The 18200-nt window shown below is 46.8% G+C and overlaps 1 protein-coding gene across 6 annotated transcripts in view; it reads left to right on the forward strand.

The window, feature by feature from the left end:
* The window catches only part of FUBP3 (far upstream element binding protein 3), a 37196-nt gene extending 19422 nt beyond the window's left edge, over positions 1-17774 (forward strand). For 4 of the 6 annotated variants that reach the window (XM_050320228.1, XM_050320229.1, XM_050320230.1 and 1 more), the window contains 11 exons: positions 761-859; positions 2834-2938; positions 3373-3475; positions 4145-4245; positions 5265-5406; positions 9813-9973; positions 10616-10689; positions 11201-11277; positions 14482-14553; positions 15244-15371; positions 16358-17774. In XM_050320228.1, the coding sequence (XP_050176185.1) occupies positions 761-859; positions 2834-2938; positions 3373-3475; positions 4145-4245; positions 5265-5406; positions 9813-9973; positions 10616-10689; positions 11201-11277; positions 14482-14553; positions 15244-15371; positions 16358-16366 (1071 nt within the window). In that variant the 3' untranslated portion in view covers positions 16367-17774. The remainder of the gene's footprint in view (positions 1-760; positions 860-2833; positions 2939-3372; positions 3476-4144; positions 4246-5264; positions 5407-9812; positions 9974-10615; positions 10690-11200; positions 11278-14481; positions 14554-15243; positions 15372-16357) is intronic. The other 2 variants (XM_050320232.1, XM_050320233.1) reach the window with 2 other exon arrangements.
* Positions 17775-18200: the final 426 nt, after the last annotated feature.

The following is an 18200-nucleotide window of genomic DNA, read 5'->3' on the forward strand; positions in this document are numbered from 1 at the left end:
ACTCAAATCCAATCTTGTGTTACAAACAAAATCGGTGTGGCCCCAGCTACTCACGTAGTGGAGTTTTGCCAGAACTGTGACAGAAACCCGTGTGCTGTAGATAACACTCGGTGCGTGCTGTTCAGGAGGGGATCACTGTAGCCAGGGAAGGGCTGTGTCTGCTCTGCTCTGCAGTACTTTTAATGCCAGCCATGCTGTTGTAGAGTGCTGTGCTTCTCTGTTGTTGCTGATCTATGATAAAGCTGGTGTGTGTCATCTTTTTTTTTTTCCTCATCCCACCCCTTTCTGATTAAAAATGTTGTGTTATATATAAACCATGTTCCTAGACATTCTTTATTCTTCCACCTGATACAAGTTTTTAAAGAATAAAGGGTTTTAGAAAAGCATCTATGTCAAAAAATGTAGGAGTTTTGAATGCCCTGATTAGACCTCTGCCATATAGTTTTGAGGCTGGTCACTTAATAACTCTTACATGCAGACAGCTACAGATTTTGGAAAGGGCTGGAAAATCAACTGTTGAGGTAGAGGGGGTTCTCTTTGCAAGGATTCAGCTATTTTGAGAGCTTCAGGAGTGGCACACTTTCTGGCAGTCCTTCACACTCTGGGACTGTTACTGAATTTGTGCTATAACTAATGAAGAGCTAAAGTAGCATTCTGTAAAGGTGCTGATTTCACCTACGTAACATTGAGTAACCAAAATATAGTCCCTTTTTTTGGGGGGGGACTCTGCTTAGCAAAGTGCTCTGTGCTTTTTCTTCAGGAGCGAACAGGTGTGAAAATGATCATGATCCAAGATGGTCCGTTGCCTACTGGAGCAGATAAACCTCTCCGTATTACTGGAGATGCATTTAAAGTACAGGTATGTAACACAAGTGAGCCATTGCCCCAGAGAACTGAGGGGAAATTTAAACCGTAGCGTAATTTGTGAGCATCTGATGGAGTCAAATCCAACTGTAAATGTAATAATCCCTGCTGGTTTTGTTTGTTCTGTAAGGTTGAGTAGAGCAAGTTAAAACACCAGACTAAGCTTGTTTATGGCGTAACCTAGGAGCTGTCACTCCACATAAATGTTACACATGGGTAGGAGCAGAGATGAGGAGGGTTTGGAGAAAGTAACTTTGAAATGCTTTCCAGTCTGTGTGGCAAAAAATCCCAGCTCAGTCACTGGAGCAGATGGGTCCTTAGTGAGTGACTGAGTCACACGTTTGAGACAGTGGACCTTCCACAAAACTCTCAGACAGCCAATCGACGCAGGTAATTAAAAAAACCCAATCCCAAAACAACTCCTGAAACCAAGGGGTTTGCTTAATATTGGTACCTCAGTCTGCTTGTGTCAGGGTTTTGCAGATCTGGACATACCTGCGGTTCAAACTAAACCCCATGATCAGCCGGAGACTGGAGGATTGCAGCCTGATGGGAGCACTTGAACTAAAGCATTAAAGTTTAGCCATGGCTAAACTTCTCAGCCATGGTTTCACTTCTCAGCAAGTGCCTTTCATACCTTGCTAAGTACTTAAATCTAGCTTAGCATTCCTGTCTCCAATAAAAGTAGTTCTGTTTCATGGGATCTCCCTAACCACAAATTGCTGCAACAGTTGATGTTGCTCAGGAATGATGCGTTTGGGGTTGTATTTTTCAAAGATCTTATTGCAAGTGGGCCTTTAGATTTAATACTTTTTTACCCCCAAGTTCTTACTGTGGAGGTGTAACTGTGCAGAAAGGAGTGCAATGGCAGTCTGGGCTACTTTTAATCAAATCATACTTTCAGTTGCTGCTACTTGCCAGGTGGCTTCTGCCCTGCAAGATTTGCTGTTGTCATATCTTCTGTGCCATATATCATTCCAAGGAAACATGGAGACTGCACAGGCTGGGAGATCTTGGAGGCACTTAACGTTGAGTGTGCTTATAAAGCACTGGAGAAGCGAATCCTTGGGTTTGGTGGGATTCTGTGGATACTGCAACAGTGTTTCTTAACTCCCTCAAATCCCTGTGAAATCCCTCCATCACCCTTATTTCTGCCTTGATGTCTCTGAAATTGATGTTGTTGAGTTGTTTCTTTTTGTAAAAATACCCTGGGGACGTGGAAAATGTGTAAAAATGGAGTCAGATTCACCTCAAACAGATTCACCTGTCCCTCAAGCTTGGAAACAGAACCAAGAAGTCAAAGCTTGACTGGTACTAAAGAGAAACAAAAGCTTAGTGTTTGACATGTAGGCTTTTTTTTTTTTCAAATGGTGACTACTCTTGGCTTCTTTCCAAGGTACCCTTTTACTAGCTGGGCTCCATGCAGGCTTGTGAATGGCCTTGAGGGCTCCCAGTAGGTAGGAAGAACATTCATTTTTCTCAGAAAACATCTTGCTGGATTGCTGCAGACTTGGTTTTTAACTTGTCACTGAGACAGTAAGCTCACTGCTGCCCACCTGCCTCCTTGGTACGTGCTCTCTGGCTCTTGGTGGACGTGATCTCTGCTGTGCCACCTCAGCTTCTACCTTACTCTATTGATACCCACTAGGAAAGGGCCTTCACTTCCCTTAATCTAAAAATAGAACAAAAAAATCAAAGATACTTTAAGATAAAGGGCCTTTTTGAAAGACTGGAGGAAGCAATTGCACACAACAAGCTGCCACCTTATGCACTTGGCAGGTTTTGACATGGAAGATGCCAACAAGACCAGATCTCCACTGACCGCGGTAAAAAGAAACCCTAAATCAAAATACTGTTCCCATTAAGGAGGTGGAGATCCCTGTGCCTGGAGCCACTGCTGAGGTCCTAACACCAGGATGGCAAAGCAGAACAATTTGAAGCTCTAACTGTAACTTCTTTCCCCATGTAGCAAGCGAGGGAAATGGTACTGGAGATCATCCGAGAGAAAGATCAGGCAGACTTCCGAGGCGTACGCAATGATTTCAGTGCTAGGATGGGAGGAGGCAGCATAGAGGTACGTTTCCTTCACGAGCACTCTGCTAACCTCCCTGTGGGGATGGGCAGTGGGGGGAAAGTCATCAAACTGCACATGTGTAACCTGTAAGCTTGTTTTGAAATGCGTTGTGTTCTTCTGCCAGAAGAATTGAGTCTGGCTGCGAAGAGGAGGAGTTCTCGTGGACTCCCAGATGGCACCTTTAGAATTGTCTCTTTTTCTTTTTTTTTTTTTTTTTTTTTTTTTTTTTAAGCTGCATTCTGGTAGTGCAGAGTTCGTGTAGCGGGGAAGGAATTTGTGGCCACGTGTTTGTTTTTTTTCTTGAGCGATGCGGTTCTGTAGCCTGGAGCTGCCAAACATGGCCCGCCCTCAAAGTTAAAGAGCATCTCCTTGTAAAATCAGAGTCATTCAGTCTAGTTCTCTGAGCTTTCATACTCCTTTGCCTTTCCCATCAGGTCTCTGTGCCCAGGTTTGCTGTTGGAATTGTGATAGGAAGAAATGGAGAAATGATCAAAAAGATTCAGAATGATGCTGGAGTTAGGATTCAATTTAAACCAGGTTTGTGTGAGGATGGAGAGCCGTTACTTTCTGACCAGTGTTCCACTTTGGGATTGCTAAAATGAATCTGAGCTGAGGTTCCAGCAGCTTAGGCTTTCCTCATTTACAGGTGCATTGTTCTCTTTCTGAAACCCATTTTAATCTGATGTGCTGCCTCCTCATGCACTTCTGGTTTTCAGAGAGTAAGATTATATACAGCTCATTTGCAAACATCAGCTGTCACAACAGTCATGTGTTGAGCGGTAACTATACGGATAAACAAAATAACAGTAACAAAAATCTTTTATTTCCTGTTAAAGAATTCTCCTTCAGGACATTAAAGCCTTTGGGGATCAGGAGTTGATTAATTCTGAGTAACTTTCTCTGGGTCCTTGGCTGTCTGATCACCTATCAAAGCTGCCTTTTGTCCTCTTAAAATTATATCAGTCTCTTTCATGGCTTTTTGACATTTTGAGTGTTCTTTTGAGTGTTGTTCCCTCTGCAGTGTGGGCTGGGTTTTGTCTTCTTTCAGTCCAGGGAAGAGGGGCTGAAGGTGGAGGGAAGCAGTAGCTCCTGGGATAGTTCTGTTGTGTGAAAATGCTGCCAGCAGTGGTGGTGCTGGAAGGAAGCTTGTGTTGGCGAGTGGATGTTTTCTCCTTTTAATTTGGTCTTTGCCACCTCTCTTGACAGATGATGGAATTAGCTCTGAAAGAGTTGCACAGGTCATGGGGCTTCCTGACAGGTGTCAACACGCAGCACACATCATCAATGAGCTCATCCTCACGGCACAGGTGGGTTCTGTGGGAACGTATGGGGACTTAAGTTATTTGGAAGTGGTGACCTGGTGGAGTGGAGTTACATCAGACAGTGACTGCAGGCTCTGCTCAGACAGCACAGCATTGCCAGTGCTCAGTGGTGCCTCCTCTTCAGACTCCAGCCCTCTGGTCTGGTGGGACGGCACAGGAGGGTGATAAATGTTCAGGTATTGGGACACTGTGCTCTAAGACACAGCAACATATTGCATTGCCCAAGAGCAAGAAGTACAAAGATGGGTGAAGTAGTAGGGCAGACTCATGAGGGAGGTTGTATATTTCCTTTTGTATTGTAACAAACTAGACTTCAGACCGTGTCAGGTACCTGAACGTAATTTGTCCATCAAGGTCCATAATTTGTCCATCTTGATAGCTCTTCCTGCCCGAGGTCTGGTTTGAATGCTTGATTTCATTATTTTTTTTAATAGTCCACTTAAGTTTTGAGGTCTGTCACGACAGTCTCTGACTGCCCATGGCTTTTGCTTTTGGAGAAATCAGTTATCCAAAATAGGTACATCCTTTACGTGTCTTTGAACTTAAAAGCTTCCTTTAGAAGTTCTGGAAAATGTGGATTTCAGCTGAGTAATTCCAGCAGTTCTTTAAAGGATGACACTTGAAAGGGTTTGGAAGCAGCTCCTCTGTGTGTCTGTGCCAAGATCTCTTGTTTGCTCTAAAGAGAGCCCCCATCACAGACTAAAAGTCCTTTAGTAGTTGATGCTTATTTATAGCTTTATTTCAGAAGATATAAAGGCATGCATTTAAAAATATAAATATCTTCCTGAGTCAGGAAGGCAAATGTAACCTACATTACTTGGCATTTCTTTAAAGTGCTTCAAAACCTTCAGTGTTAAACTGATGTCCAGGAATATCTTAATCCAGTGCCATTGATTATGAGCCAGTTTAACTTACCTTGCTTTGGTTTTTAATGTGCATTGGGGCCAGCAAAAAAAAAAGAAAACAAACCAACAAACACTGATACACATGTTTTGCCTTCTAAGGAACGAGATGGCTTTGGAAGCTTGGCTGTCGCCCGAGGAAGAGGTCGTGGCCGTGGGGACTGGAGCGTTGGAACACCCGGGGGCATGCAGGAAATAACCTACACGGTGCCAGCTGACAAGTGTGGGCTTGTTATAGGCAAAGGTGGGTTTGATGACTCCAAACAGCAGAGCTTGCCATCCTTCCCTCTCAGGATGGTCACGTTCTTGCTGCCTGACAGTGAAGCTCTGGAGTTTTCTGTAATTGTAGGTATTTAGTGGCCGGTGAATGCAGCATAGGAATAAGCTGTAACCGCTTGTGGTTGTTTTCTTTGTGGTGCTCTCACTCATAATTGTACTCTCCAGGCCCTTGTTCACAAGCTGTAAGAGAGGCTTTTCATGCAGAGCTGTCAAATAAGCTTGTTATAACAAGCAGCTGGCTGAGAAAAGGCAGGTTCATTTGTGGATTCTTTTTATTCGTTTAAAGGACAGTTTATCAGGGACAAGCAGAGCAGTCATTTCATCATGCTGGATTTCTGAGTGCTGTGTGAGGAAATGGAAGGTCTCTGAGTGTGGTAATAACAGTAGCTGCTTCCAGCCACATACCTGAAGTGTCTGATGAATAAAGTGAAGTAGCAGGATTTGTCTTGTCTGCATCTGGGCTGGCACCTGACCTGGTGCACCTTTTGAGCATGTTCACTGCCGTGGAGGCCCCTTGGCTGCCTTAGCTATTGGATCTCTCCATGCTAAGGAGATGGAGGAGGAGTCATCAGACCTTCCTCTCAAGGAGCAGGTTATATAACCATGATGGTTATAATACTGAGCAACAGCAGCAGTCTCAGTTTTTCACAGAGCAGGAGCTACAAATGGGGCTGTACTTAGGGTAGAGCCAGGAGTAGAAGAGCTCTGTTGCTGTGAGCTGTTGTGATGTGTCTGAGCTAATGCACTGACCTATCAAAGGTGCATTTAATTTTTCTATCTACTTATTTCAGGAAGAGTGTCATGTTCCTGAACTGGTATTTAGGTAATCACAGTTGGCTTTTAGCCTCAGCAAAGAATAGAATAGGAATAGACAAGCTACACTGGGAAGGGAGGCAGATCTGAGGGCACTGTGACATGTTTCAGTGGCTTTGAGTTTTCTGGGCAGGACTGAGCTTGTGATGAGGTGTGGTGTGGCCTCTTCCCCCTGCTGCACATCACTCCTGTTCCCTGCCATGTGTCTGGCCCCATAGCACCCTGAGCTCCTGCCTTGTTGGATGACAAGGGACACGGGCAGGTCAGCCGCACATCTGCGATTGTTTTCAGATGTTGTTCTGTGCCACAAACCTGAACACTTTTTTCAATATGAAAACCCACCTGCTTTCCCCATTATGCAGAAATTGCAGGGTGATTGTGCTTGTCTTCACTGAACAGGCCAGTTGGGCAAAAGATCAAGCAAAGCAAATTTTAAGCCCATGAGTGAGACTTACATGTACGGAAAAAGCAAATTATAATGAAACTTTATTGCTGTATCCATTAGTCATCCTTAATAAAGGATCAGAAAAGGTCACTTGTTGTTCTGCAGTGCACTGAAGTGGAGCATTTGTGACTACAGAGAGCACTGTGTGCTGAAAAGATAAATGCAGGTAGTGGAGAGAATGTCCTACCATTCAAGTGCAGGGCCTGGCACAGCCTCGCTGGGGGGTGAAGGGTGGCTTTTTACCTTTGTTTCCACAACAGCAAAATAGGGATTCTTACCCGGCCAGATCAGAAGCTTTCTGGAGTGACTAATTACTAGTTGTATGGTGATTTGAGTGCTTGGAGCATTGTAATACCACCTTGTAATCGGTGTTCTCACAGTGCCTATGCTCTTAGGCTGTTGCAGCCTTCACTTTTGTCAAGTGAGTGATGGCTGTAGTGTTGCCTTTTGGGGCCTGGACCAGCATGGATGTGCTGCACTCTCCATACATTGATGCAAGACAGCCGGTTCTTGTTCTTCCCTCCCCCACTGCCTGTGGGGCAGTGCAGGGCAGGGGGGATCTTAGCAGGTCTATTTTTTTAATAGTGACCAATTATAAAACCTTTTGTCCCCTTTATAGTTTCTAAGCAGTTTCCAGCTTTTGGGTGTTTTTTTCCTACTAGAATACAGGACAGAACTGTTGAGCTTCTCTGTAAAATCTGGCTGAGGCCTCTAAACCATCAGCTTGGTCACCTAAGCCATGAGTGCCCCGAGCCCCCAGTGTGCTGTGTGTGATGTGGCCTCGTAACTGCTGCTGTGCTTCCAGCTCCCTGAGGCCACTTGAGGCAGGGAAAAGAGGGAGACTGAGATGAGAAACTTCCCTGTTTCTGCAGCACGTTATGGACACCACTTTTCAGCTTGGGAGCGTGAGCCTTTAGGAACTGACAGGGCTCCCTGTGGATCCCGTGCGTGGCTTTTTCCTCTAGAGGGTGGGTAGGTGCAGCTTTTCTCTTCCAAAGGCCCCGAGGAAGGGTGGAGGCGAGCGCCATACACATGTCAAGCGCTGTCTGTGTTTGGTGGTGCTTGGAAACGGCCCTCCCTGGGCCCCCCTGGATTTCCATGATAAATACGGCGATCCTGACAGATACGGCGGCCGGCCCGGCTCTTGTCAGCCCGGCTTTGAGCAGGTTTGATTAATTGCTTTATGATTTCACGTCCAGCCGGGAGGCCGCTCCTGGATCCCTCCTGCCCCCCATCAGGTGGAAGAATGGAGTGGGATGAATGCCCTCTAGACAGCCACCATGTGCCGAGCGGGTCACCTCGCTGTGGGGAAGATCAGCTCCTTCCGGCACCCGGCAGCATCACGGGGGCTGCGTCACTTCATTTGCATGCTCTGGAGGCTGGGTTGGGATGGCTTTGGATGGGAGGGAAGCGCCTTGGCGTTGCAGGAGGGTAAGGAGGACGAGGGCACCAGGTGCTGGTGTGGGGGTAGGAACTTGCAGCCTCCCTCGTGGAGTGGCAGCAAAACTTGATCCTGCGCGATGTTCCAGGAGAGACCTGATGTGGAAACAGTCCCAACAGCCACGGACTAGGTGCTGAATGGGGCAGTGATTTAAAAATCTGTGCTATCCCTTGCTTCCAGTTTGAGAGTGCTTCAATTTTTAATCCCCCTTTTGGAAAGAAAAAGTGGTCTGCAGTGCAAGTAGCAACCTCTGGTTTTGCCTCGGTCGCCCAGTAAAGAAGTTCTGCCACTTCTTCAAACTGTGTTGCCTGAAAGGGTCCTCTGTTTTCATTAAGCAGATTGATTCAGATCTCACCTCAATATGTAAAAATCAGAGCTTCAAACAAGTCTGCATCAGACAAAAGCATTACATGAAAAAAACCTTCTTGGTTTTGAAACTTCATCTTCCCCCTTTCCCATGCTTGACTGAAAGTAAGTGGGTTGGCTTTTGGCTGCACAGTACAATCCCTGTTGTCTGCCCAGCGATGTGACACGACTATCTTTTGTTAAATGCATCTTCAAAAATTCATTTAGAAAGAGTTAATTGCCCTTTGGCAACTTTTCCTCCTCCCTTCCCCAAGAAGGCTTTAAAATGTTAAAAAGGTCACGAGTCCATTACAATGAAATGAACAAGTGTCTGCAACATCCACAGTTTGTTTTGAAGTTGTGCTGGATGTATAGAGATGGAAATGTGACCAAAATTGAGGAGATTATTTTTGGAGACTCTTTTTTAATTAAAACCAAATACAAACCTCTGGTGAGTTTCCTTTGCTCTCTATTCTGCTTGCTGTTTGCCCTTTGGGCTGGTGATGTTTTGGTTTGTGATTTTAAAAGTTGTAAAACCTCTTCCTTCCCCGCACCCTTTAATTTCTTCAGTTGAGTGGAGCTGGTCTGTAAGTTGTGTGAGCTTCCAAAAGAAGAATTGAACCATTGTAACATTGGCTGAGGCTTTTGTTAAGCAAATTTCATGAAGAGACCGGGACCTAGCAGGTCTTGAGGAAATCAGATCCACTGTGACTGGCCCTGCTGTATCCTGCTGGAAGCACTCCTGTGCTCTTGTGCATCCAGATGGCAAACGAGCCAGACATGTTCACTGCATGCACAGCTAACTCTGAAATAGCAGGAGACAGCCTGGAATCCTGTGCTGCTGTGGTTGTGGAAGGATGTGTAGCTGCAGGGTGAAAGCAGAGGCTGCTTTAGGGCAATAACCTATCAAACAGCACATGTTTGGAAGAAAGCTTAAGCTTTGTTAAGCTACAAGGTATGTGGCTGGTGGCTTTTTGCCTTAGCGATGATAAAAAAGGAAAGAAGCAGCGTGTTTTGGTTGCAGGTTACCTTCTTTTCTTGGAGGATTCTGAGAGCAAAACCACCAGAATTCAGTCAGTGCAGTTTTGCATCAGTTTTGTCAGAGTGTTTCCCAGACGTGTGCACACAGAGGGGCTGTGTGTTCTTAAAGGAGCAGCATGAGCTCAGGTGCTGTGACATCTTTTGCTGTTGCCATCCTCAGTCCACCTCCCGAGGCACACAGAAGGCAGCTGAAACTGTAATCCCTTACCAGAACCTGACTTCTGTATGGTTTTGTGGAAAACCATGCAGGATATCCCTCCTTACACCTTGGTTTTCTTTTCTTCAGGTGGTGAGAACATCAAGAGCATAAATCAGCAGTCGGGAGCCCACGTGGAGCTCCAGAGGAACCCCCCTCCGAACACAGACCCCGGCGTACGAATATTCACAATCAGAGGGGTCCCCCAGCAAATCGAGCTCGCTAGACATCTCATAGATGAGAAAGTTGGTGTAAGTTCCATCTCTGTTGATCTTCATCTGTCTCTTTCAGGCGTGGTTTAGGTACCTGTAGGCCTGGACTTTGAATATACATGCTTACATTATTCAGCTTCAAAACCATTTGCCCGCTAGCAGCTGTCTTGAACTTGGTGGCCCTCCAGCATCCATTGGGCTGATTTTTGCTGGGGTCCCTGAAGGATTTGACTGTTGATGTAATCGTGGGTAGTGTGTACAGTTACATGAGAGGGAAGAACAGCAATAATAAGGTATGAGAAGGCTGTCACAGGATGTTTTTGAAGGGAGGACAACAGCATTGCTGTGTTAAAATGATGTAATCCTGGAGCATCATCCTGAAAGCAAAACATTCAACTCCTTGCTCCAGTAAATCAAGGAGGACTGATCTTACACTTAATGCAGTGCTGTGGTATTGAAGCTTAATAATGTCAGGCTGCAGTACTACTTTGGTAAAAAAGCATGGAAAATACTGGACTGGGGCATAGGAAAGCTGAAAAGCTGCCTTCGTGCATAATTGCTGGACACCAATCTGAGGATCCACATGTCCCAGGCTGTCTTCTCTCCTTTCTTACTACTCATAATAGCTGCCTCCACCCTGTACTTGGAGCTGGCATTAAATATTTGTGGATTCTGTGACAGGGTACCAGCATGGGTGGACCTGGAGGATTTGGTCAAAGTCCGTTCAGCCAAGCACCCGCTACACCTCATCAAAAGTAAGCTGCTCCATCTCATCACCCACGGGCTGGGGTGGGTGGCTGGGAGCTAGGAAGTGTTGGGAGAAGGTTGGAGGGCCCTAAAGGGGTGGGATATAGCAGAGCCTTCTAAAGATTGAGCATTCAGAAGCAAAAGCAAGCAAGCTCAATCCTTTAAGCCCGACCATGGGAAAAATTTCATCTATTACATGATAAACCAGGTAGGTATTGGCATCTCCAAAATTCCTGTCTCTAGTGCAGTGAGAGCATGGGAAGAAGCCTTGAACTGCATGGAGCACAAGGAATGCTGTTCAGTGTGATGTATCTTTGTCTTGGCTTCATGAACAGACTGACACCAAGGCAGTACCCAGCAGTTCACACCTGCACAGCGTTTCCTTGTGTTCCCATGTTCACCTGTTTGCTCAGCAGCTGCTGACTATGAGTTACAACTTCTCTCCTGTGGGCAGCTTCATGTCTGTGGCCTGGTAAGTATCTTATGGTCTACTTGAGCATGGCTTTTTGTCCTCTGCAGTGGTCCTCAGGCGTTCATGACGCAGGGCTGGGGCAGTACCTACCAGACGTGGCAGCAGCCTGGACAGCAAGTCCCAAGTAAGTGCCAGGACCTGGGTTGGAGAAGGGTTGGTGTTTCCTTTGCAATTGCTGCTTCGTGCCTGCAAAGGGCAGGTTCAGCCCACGAGACCTCGTGTGTGTGAAAGCAGCAAAATGATTTCCTGAGCAGAAGAGTTGTTGTGGAGGCACGTGGTGGTGTTAGAGCTCAGGACGAGCTGAAGGCCGTGGAAAACCGTAATGCTTTTTGTGTGCTCGACTGCTCACTGCCTGTTTTCTGCTCTTTGGGTAGAAACTTGGTCCTTGCTGTCTGTTCCTAACAAAAACATTCCTGCCTCAGGCTCTCTTCTCCCAGGATTCTCCAGGCAAACTCTTGCCAGCCCCACTTCCCCCTGACAGGCACACGGTGTTGATGCTGAGCTCTCCCATCTCTTTGTTCTTGAGCTTATCAGTTCTTGCTTATTTTCTTATTTTAGTTATTCCTTATGAGTTCTTCTCACTGTTCAACTCCCAGACTGATGAAAAGGAGATGGGGAAAATGGAAGAAAGGTTAGGCAGGGCTCCTGTACTGGTCACTTTTTCCTGAAAACCTGCTTAATCATAATTGAGCAGTTTGGATTGGGAAGTATCCCTTTTCAGAATAATTCAGTAAATGCTAGTGGTGATGTTGTAACTGCACCATCCCGTGTCCTCAACAACCAGAGGAAAGTATTGCTCTAAACAAAGCAGATTTATGTCAGCTGGCTAATCTCAAAGCTCATGTGGTGGTGGAAATGTCCAAGCAGACACTTCTCAATCACAATTTTTCAAGAAATACAGATTTTTTTAATGGCCTGATCTCATGAAACTAAAGCAAAGCACCAAAAGTGTGTGGGGGGTTAATTTTAAAGGGATGTGATGACAGATGCTTTTCACTGTCTAAGGCTGATTTGGCAATTAAGTAAATTATTGATTCACTGTAAATTCCTGCTCTTTGAGGTGCCTGAGGTAGAGGAATCACTGGAGGGGCAATGCCTGCAATTGCACTTGTGATTCCCTGTGACAGCAATCACCTTTGAATGTTTAGGAAATCGTGAATATATGGTATTTTGAAACCTCAGTGCTGCATTGTTAACTTGGTGCACTTCTGGAACACGGGACATGGGAAGTGTGTGTTAAACTCTGGATGAGTAATTGCTCCTCAGCAATTACAGCCTTAAAAAAAACATGACTTTTCCTTTGAGCTCCAGGGACTTGGAGAAGGTCAATAGTTATTCTGCTTTCAGGACAGTAAAATGCAATGGTGGGCTTCTGTGGACTTTTTTACTGTACAGAAATGGAATAGTATGATATTGAAGAAGAGTTATTTTCTCCTTAGCTTGTTAGGTTTCTGGTGGCTCCCAAGACCCATCCTGCCTTGCCACTGTCCTTTCCTGTGTGAGTTTGGCCCCACAGTGTCATCTTTTGGGGTTAGATATTTTATTTCTGCTGTTGCACATGATGGATGATGTTGGCCCTCGAGTTCTGTGTCTGCTTAGGATGCTCCCTGTTCCTGTTTGTAGCCAGGCACACTGAAGGCAGTCTGGGTAGGGAGAGAGGGCACACACAGGAGTGCTTTAAGCAGCCTCCACCACTTCCCTCTGCTGCAGATCACAGTGGTGCCCAGGCAGGCAAGGTGGAGCTCACCAAGGCGTGGGAGGCTTATTATAGAAATAATAGAAACTTTTACATAGAAACTGTGTAAATACCTGCTTTTGCACTTTTTAATTTGAAAGCAGTCCTGTGAAGGGTCCCTTCCCCGGGTGCTGCAGCCTGTGTGTCACAGCTCTGTTAGCCTTGTCACAGCCTCCCTGTGGGAGGAGGGGCAGACCCCCACCCCCTACACATGTATTTAGATTTTAATTACTTCCCCCATCTTAAATAAATTAACTGGCTGGGGAAACATTTTGCTGTGAAATGCATTTAGCTGCGTGTCCTTTCAGCCTGCTGCGGACTGTAATTCTCCAAGAAGAAAAGGCATTGAAGGAGGTCCTTTGTTGGCATTAGCAGGTGGACAGTTGAGGCAGCCTTGACCTCTGCCAGAAAAGGTCCTGACTTGTAGCGTTGGTCAAGTCTTTTAACCCGCTTTTATGCCCCTGGACAGGACACTGCTGCCCTGTTCCCTCCACCCACTTCACACTTGCAGTGTATTATTTCCCCCCTTCCCCCCACTTCAAAGCCCCCCCTCCGGCTGGGGCCAGCCTGCAGTGGGATGGGCCGGGAGCAGCTCAGCTCCACGCGTGTCCTCTGTCCCTGCCTGCTGTCTGGGCCCATGGTGGCTCTCCCTGTGCCTCCCTGCAGTTCCCAAGTGCTGTGTTTGCTGCTCAGGGCTGTTTGTTTGCCGTGTGTCTCGCCGAGGGCTCCGTGCTCGCAATGGGACCGAGGGCAGCGTGGGCATCCCGCCTCTGCCTCGCCAGGCTGGGCTCTGCCCTGCACTCAGGTGTGCTGGGTTGAGGGTGTCTTGGTGCTTCAAAGGCGAGGATTCTGTGCTAGTTGGAGCCCAGGGTTTTGGGGGTGTGCTTTCCTTTGGCACTGCTTTCCTTGGAGCAGTGTGGGAGCGTGGAGACAGTGCCGTGAGCCAGCCATGCCTGTTGGGGGTGTTGTGGCTCCCTCTCCGGGTGGTGTGTGGGGTGTGTGCTGAGGGCAAGTGGTGCTGGCTGTGCCTTGTGCAGGGCTCTGGGCTCCCTGAGGAGCCAGGAGTGGTGGTGTGACTGCCCTCGAGCTGTGTGCTGGGGCAGGCTGTGGGCTCACTGGGGCTCCTTCAGCTGTGCTCTCCTGAGGAGAGTGGGGGTGAAGGATGCAGCCCCTGAAAAACAAGTGAGGTGACTCAAAACATGACCATTTCCTTGGCAGCTCTGTGGAGGTGACAGGTCTCGGCTCTGTCAGGTGTCTCCCCTCCATCCTTGTGCTCGGTGCAAGTGGACTGACAGCCCAGGGTGGCTGGCGTGCAGCTGAGCAGCCCCCAGCCACGTGCTTTGGCTTGAGCAGGTCCCAGCAGGGTGAGACTTGGCTTCGTGCCCTTTAGCAGGGCACAGGTGAGGTGAAACCAGGAACTTGAGCTTTCCCTGAACTGAAGATGCCCAGAACTACAGGAAGGTGGAAGCTGAAGTGTCAAGTCTGGGCAGCTGTGGTAGATCCAGGACCTGTCCGGTGGAAAGGTAGATGTCACTGGCTGGACACTGTCACCTCTTCCATACTGATGTGCCCCTTGTTGTCATCTTTGCACAGGCCAACAGAGCCAGCAGCAGAACAGCCATCCCGATTACAGCAAAGCATGGGAGGAGTATTTCAAAAAACAGAGTGAGTGAAACAGGCTTATTGGAGATGAATCAGCTCTTGTTACAAAGAGCGAACTCTAATCCGGTGACTTGCGTCTCCATCCCTGCCACCGTTGGCTTCCAGATCCCCTTTGGTCCTGTGCTGTTGGTGATGGTGCATGTAGTTCTCCCACGGAAAGCTCTCGGTCGCGCTGTGGCGCCTCGGGAGAGCTGCTCCCACTGATCCACCGTCCCCAGCAGACCTCCTGCCCTGCTTGCAGCTGGCCTGCCTGGGGGAAGCGCAGAGCACACAGGAAACCGATGCTGGCAAAATCCAGAGAGCTGGAGCTGGGTTGTGAGAGGGTAGGAGAGCTCGTGGAAAAACATGGACCTGGCTTGTTCCACTGCGTCACGGAGCGCATGATCCCGACTTCTGGACTCGCTTTGGACGCTGTGCTGCTGGAGGCTTTGGGCCCAGGGTGACGGGTGCAGGCTGTCAGCCTGTCCCTGCAGCTGCAGGAACGCTCTCAGTGCTTTGTGCCTGCTCTTGGCTTGTCCCTCCTGATCCAGCTCAGAGCCCGTCCCACGCAGCGGAGCCGGTGTCTCTCTCTCAGGTGTCTGCAGCTGTTGGAAGGGGGCTGGCTCTTCTTTAAGCTTGACAAAAGGAGATCCTAAGCCTGGGCTTGGACTTACAGAATTGCTCATCTCTCCCTTTTCCCGTCTCTCCCTCCAGGTCACGCTGCCAATGCTGCTCCTCAGGCAAGTTCCCAGCAGGACTACACGATGGCTTGGGCAGAGTATTACCGACAGCAGGCTGCCTACTACGGGCAGACACTAGGGCAGGCTCAGGCACACAGCCAGGTCTGTATTCACCCTCCCTCAGCCCCACTGCTCTTGCCCTTGGGGATTTGGGTGTGTTGGCCTTGCCCTGGTGTGGGGACTCTCCTTTGGGTTCACATGGTGAAGCAGAGATATTTTGTGGCTGAGGAGGTGATCCCAGAAGTGTTGTCTCAACGGCAGAGTCTTATTTCCCTGTACAGGGTGAGGATTTTTTTGGGAGAGGACTGGGAGGTTATTTTTTTCTCCTGGGAGACCCCCAGGCTTTTGTGTGACTTCAGGGAGTTAAAGGAATGACTGAGCCAGGCTGGTGAGTAGCACAGCACTGGCATGTCCTGGGACCGTGTGTGCAAGGCTCTGGCTTTTCTCATGATGGGACAAGAGCTGTGCACTCACCTGTGCTGAAAGAGAGACCAAAACTCTTCAAAAATAATTTGAATGAACCTGCTTTCAAGTAAAATCACACCTCAGCTGTCACTCAGCCCACCGGAGGGTTGTGTGGGATTTATCCCACGGGCCTTTCCCGAGCACCAGGCTCAGCAGAGCAAACAGTAAAGCAAAAACTCTGTGCAAAGCACCTTAGCCTGATCAGACCCTTCTCCCCAGTGATCCCTGTTTAACTCTGGCTCCTGGGAGCAGGGTTTGGTGTGGATGCTGGGGCAGCCCCGTCCCCAGGCAGCTGCACTGCCGGGGTCGAGCGGGGCGAGCCGGGCGCCGCTGTCGGCGTTGCCGCCGGCGCTGGGCAAGTGTGACCTGGAAGCGGTGGGTGATAAAAGGGAGTTCCCTTCATTCCCCTCTAAGTCTGGCCCACTAGAAAGAGGGATCTTGTTTGGTAAGAGGCAGGAATGCTGAGAAGGAGGGCTGTGGTAGGGGCTCTGAGCATCCTTTGAGGTCTGTATCCCGCTCGGTTGGAGCGGGGACAGACCTGTGTCGGGAGAGGGAGGGCTCGGCAGCTTTGGGAATTTGCTGCCACTGAGTAACTTTTCCTTTTCTCCCCTCTCTCTTTCCAGGAGCAGTAGAACAAGGTCCTCGTGGCAATTTTTTTCCCTTGGAATCATTGTGGAAGAAAACCTTTTTGTAACAGAGGTTTCTAGATTTGCAGCATTTTGATGAAGACTTTTCTGTTTGTGAAACACTAGCTGTAGGATAATCTATACTGAACTTTTCTAAGAATCAGGAACAATTAGTAATGTACTAAACTTATGGACATGCTGGTAATTTTGTTTCCAAATTTATATTAAAAAAAAAAAAAACAAACAACAAAACAAACCTCCGGGATTCTTTTTGGAGAGAAGCCAGAGAATTTGCAGGCACCAAAACGCACCCCAGAGCTGTGACATTTCAACATGTGGGTTTTTTTGTGTGTTTTTGTTTGTGGTTTTTTTTTTCCTTTTAATTTTCGATCTTTTCTGTTGCAACAGAAAGAGTGGCTTGGAAGTCTTAGGTGTGGTATGTAACAAATCTTAAAAAGAAAAAAAAATTTAAACAGTATTTAAATATTCTTAAATATGTAAATTCATTAAATGTTTTACTTCTAATTTCTTGTATCTTGGCTGTCTTTGATTTTATTGCATTTTTAAAAAACTGAACTATGATATGTATTGTAATTAATGATATGAATTCTGTATTGAGACAGTTACTGTTTGCAAGTTCTGGGCGGGGGGGACATTTTTGTAGGGTTTGTATAATTTCTAGAGTCTAAAGGGGTAATATAAAAACGTGTTAATTTTTTTAGCAATACATTTTTTCATGTCTCCATTGTTAGTTGCATTTATGTATCTAAGACCTCCAAGCTTGTTTAAAAAAAAAAAAAGAAAAAAAAAGAAAAGAAAAAAACTTTCCTCTATGCTCTCAGAAATATAAATACTGTTATTTTTAATATTAAAATGAATCTGCTATTAGTACCTTTAACAAACACTGTGGAACATAAAACCATATAAAAGGTAGTAACTATTTTTTAATTCCAAGGTGTTTTTTGCTTTTTCATTTCTTTTAAATATTTTCTTATCTAATATTTGTCAAATTACCTAGAGAAATAAATGAATCTAGTATTAACCACGGTATGCGCTAAATAATTTTGATTTAATAAAAGGGATAATATGATTTCCGATGTTTACTGTAGTGTTTCTTGTACAGATAACAGTGTATTTTTAAAGGAAAAACGGAATTGAAGCTATTTTTTCTTGCATTTTTAATTGCCCTGCGGGACATTCCGTTTTTTAAATGTACTGAATTTACTGTTCTTGGGTTCTTTCCTTATTTTTCCTTATGCTTGAAATGTCTAACTATAAAGAACCGCGATTGGATAATGTTGAGCATGGTGTTTTAAAAAAAAACAAAAACAAAGTGTTCTTTTTATTTGACTGACAGTTGCATTTTACACTCTATATAATAAAATTTCCACAAGGTGTCTTGTGGGTTGAAGTATCTCCCGTCTCTTGGACTCCGTTGTTCCCTCTCCGCGGTCCCGGCACTCCGCACGCTCCGGCTCCTTGCGCCGCATCCCGGGGAGTTTGGGGTGATGAGTGAGGTCAGCACCAGCCTTGGTTCTAGTGAAACTCTAATAATGTCACTTCAGTGTCTCTCTTAGCACGGTGACACCGAGGATTTCCGTGGAATTTGCCGTAGTTGTCGCTGTCTGGGCCTGAAGGATCCGTTTTAATACCGGCACGTTTTCCTCCAGCCCTGTAAAGGTTTTATTGCTTGTCGAGGAGGTGGCAGCCCCTGGTTTTAATACTCTGAACTTGTTGCTCTTTCCCAACTTTGTCTTTGTAGATGAATCCATCCAGGACTCTCCATCCCTGCAAGTGGGATGGAGCAACAGACTGGGAGAGGGATGTGGCTCTGGCCGTT

Source organism: Myiozetetes cayanensis, unplaced genomic scaffold (genome assembly GCF_022539395.1).
Source record: "Myiozetetes cayanensis isolate MyiCay16 unplaced genomic scaffold, myiCay2020 scf23, whole genome shotgun sequence".
NCBI lineage: Eukaryota > Metazoa > Chordata > Aves > Passeriformes > Tyrannidae > Myiozetetes > Myiozetetes cayanensis.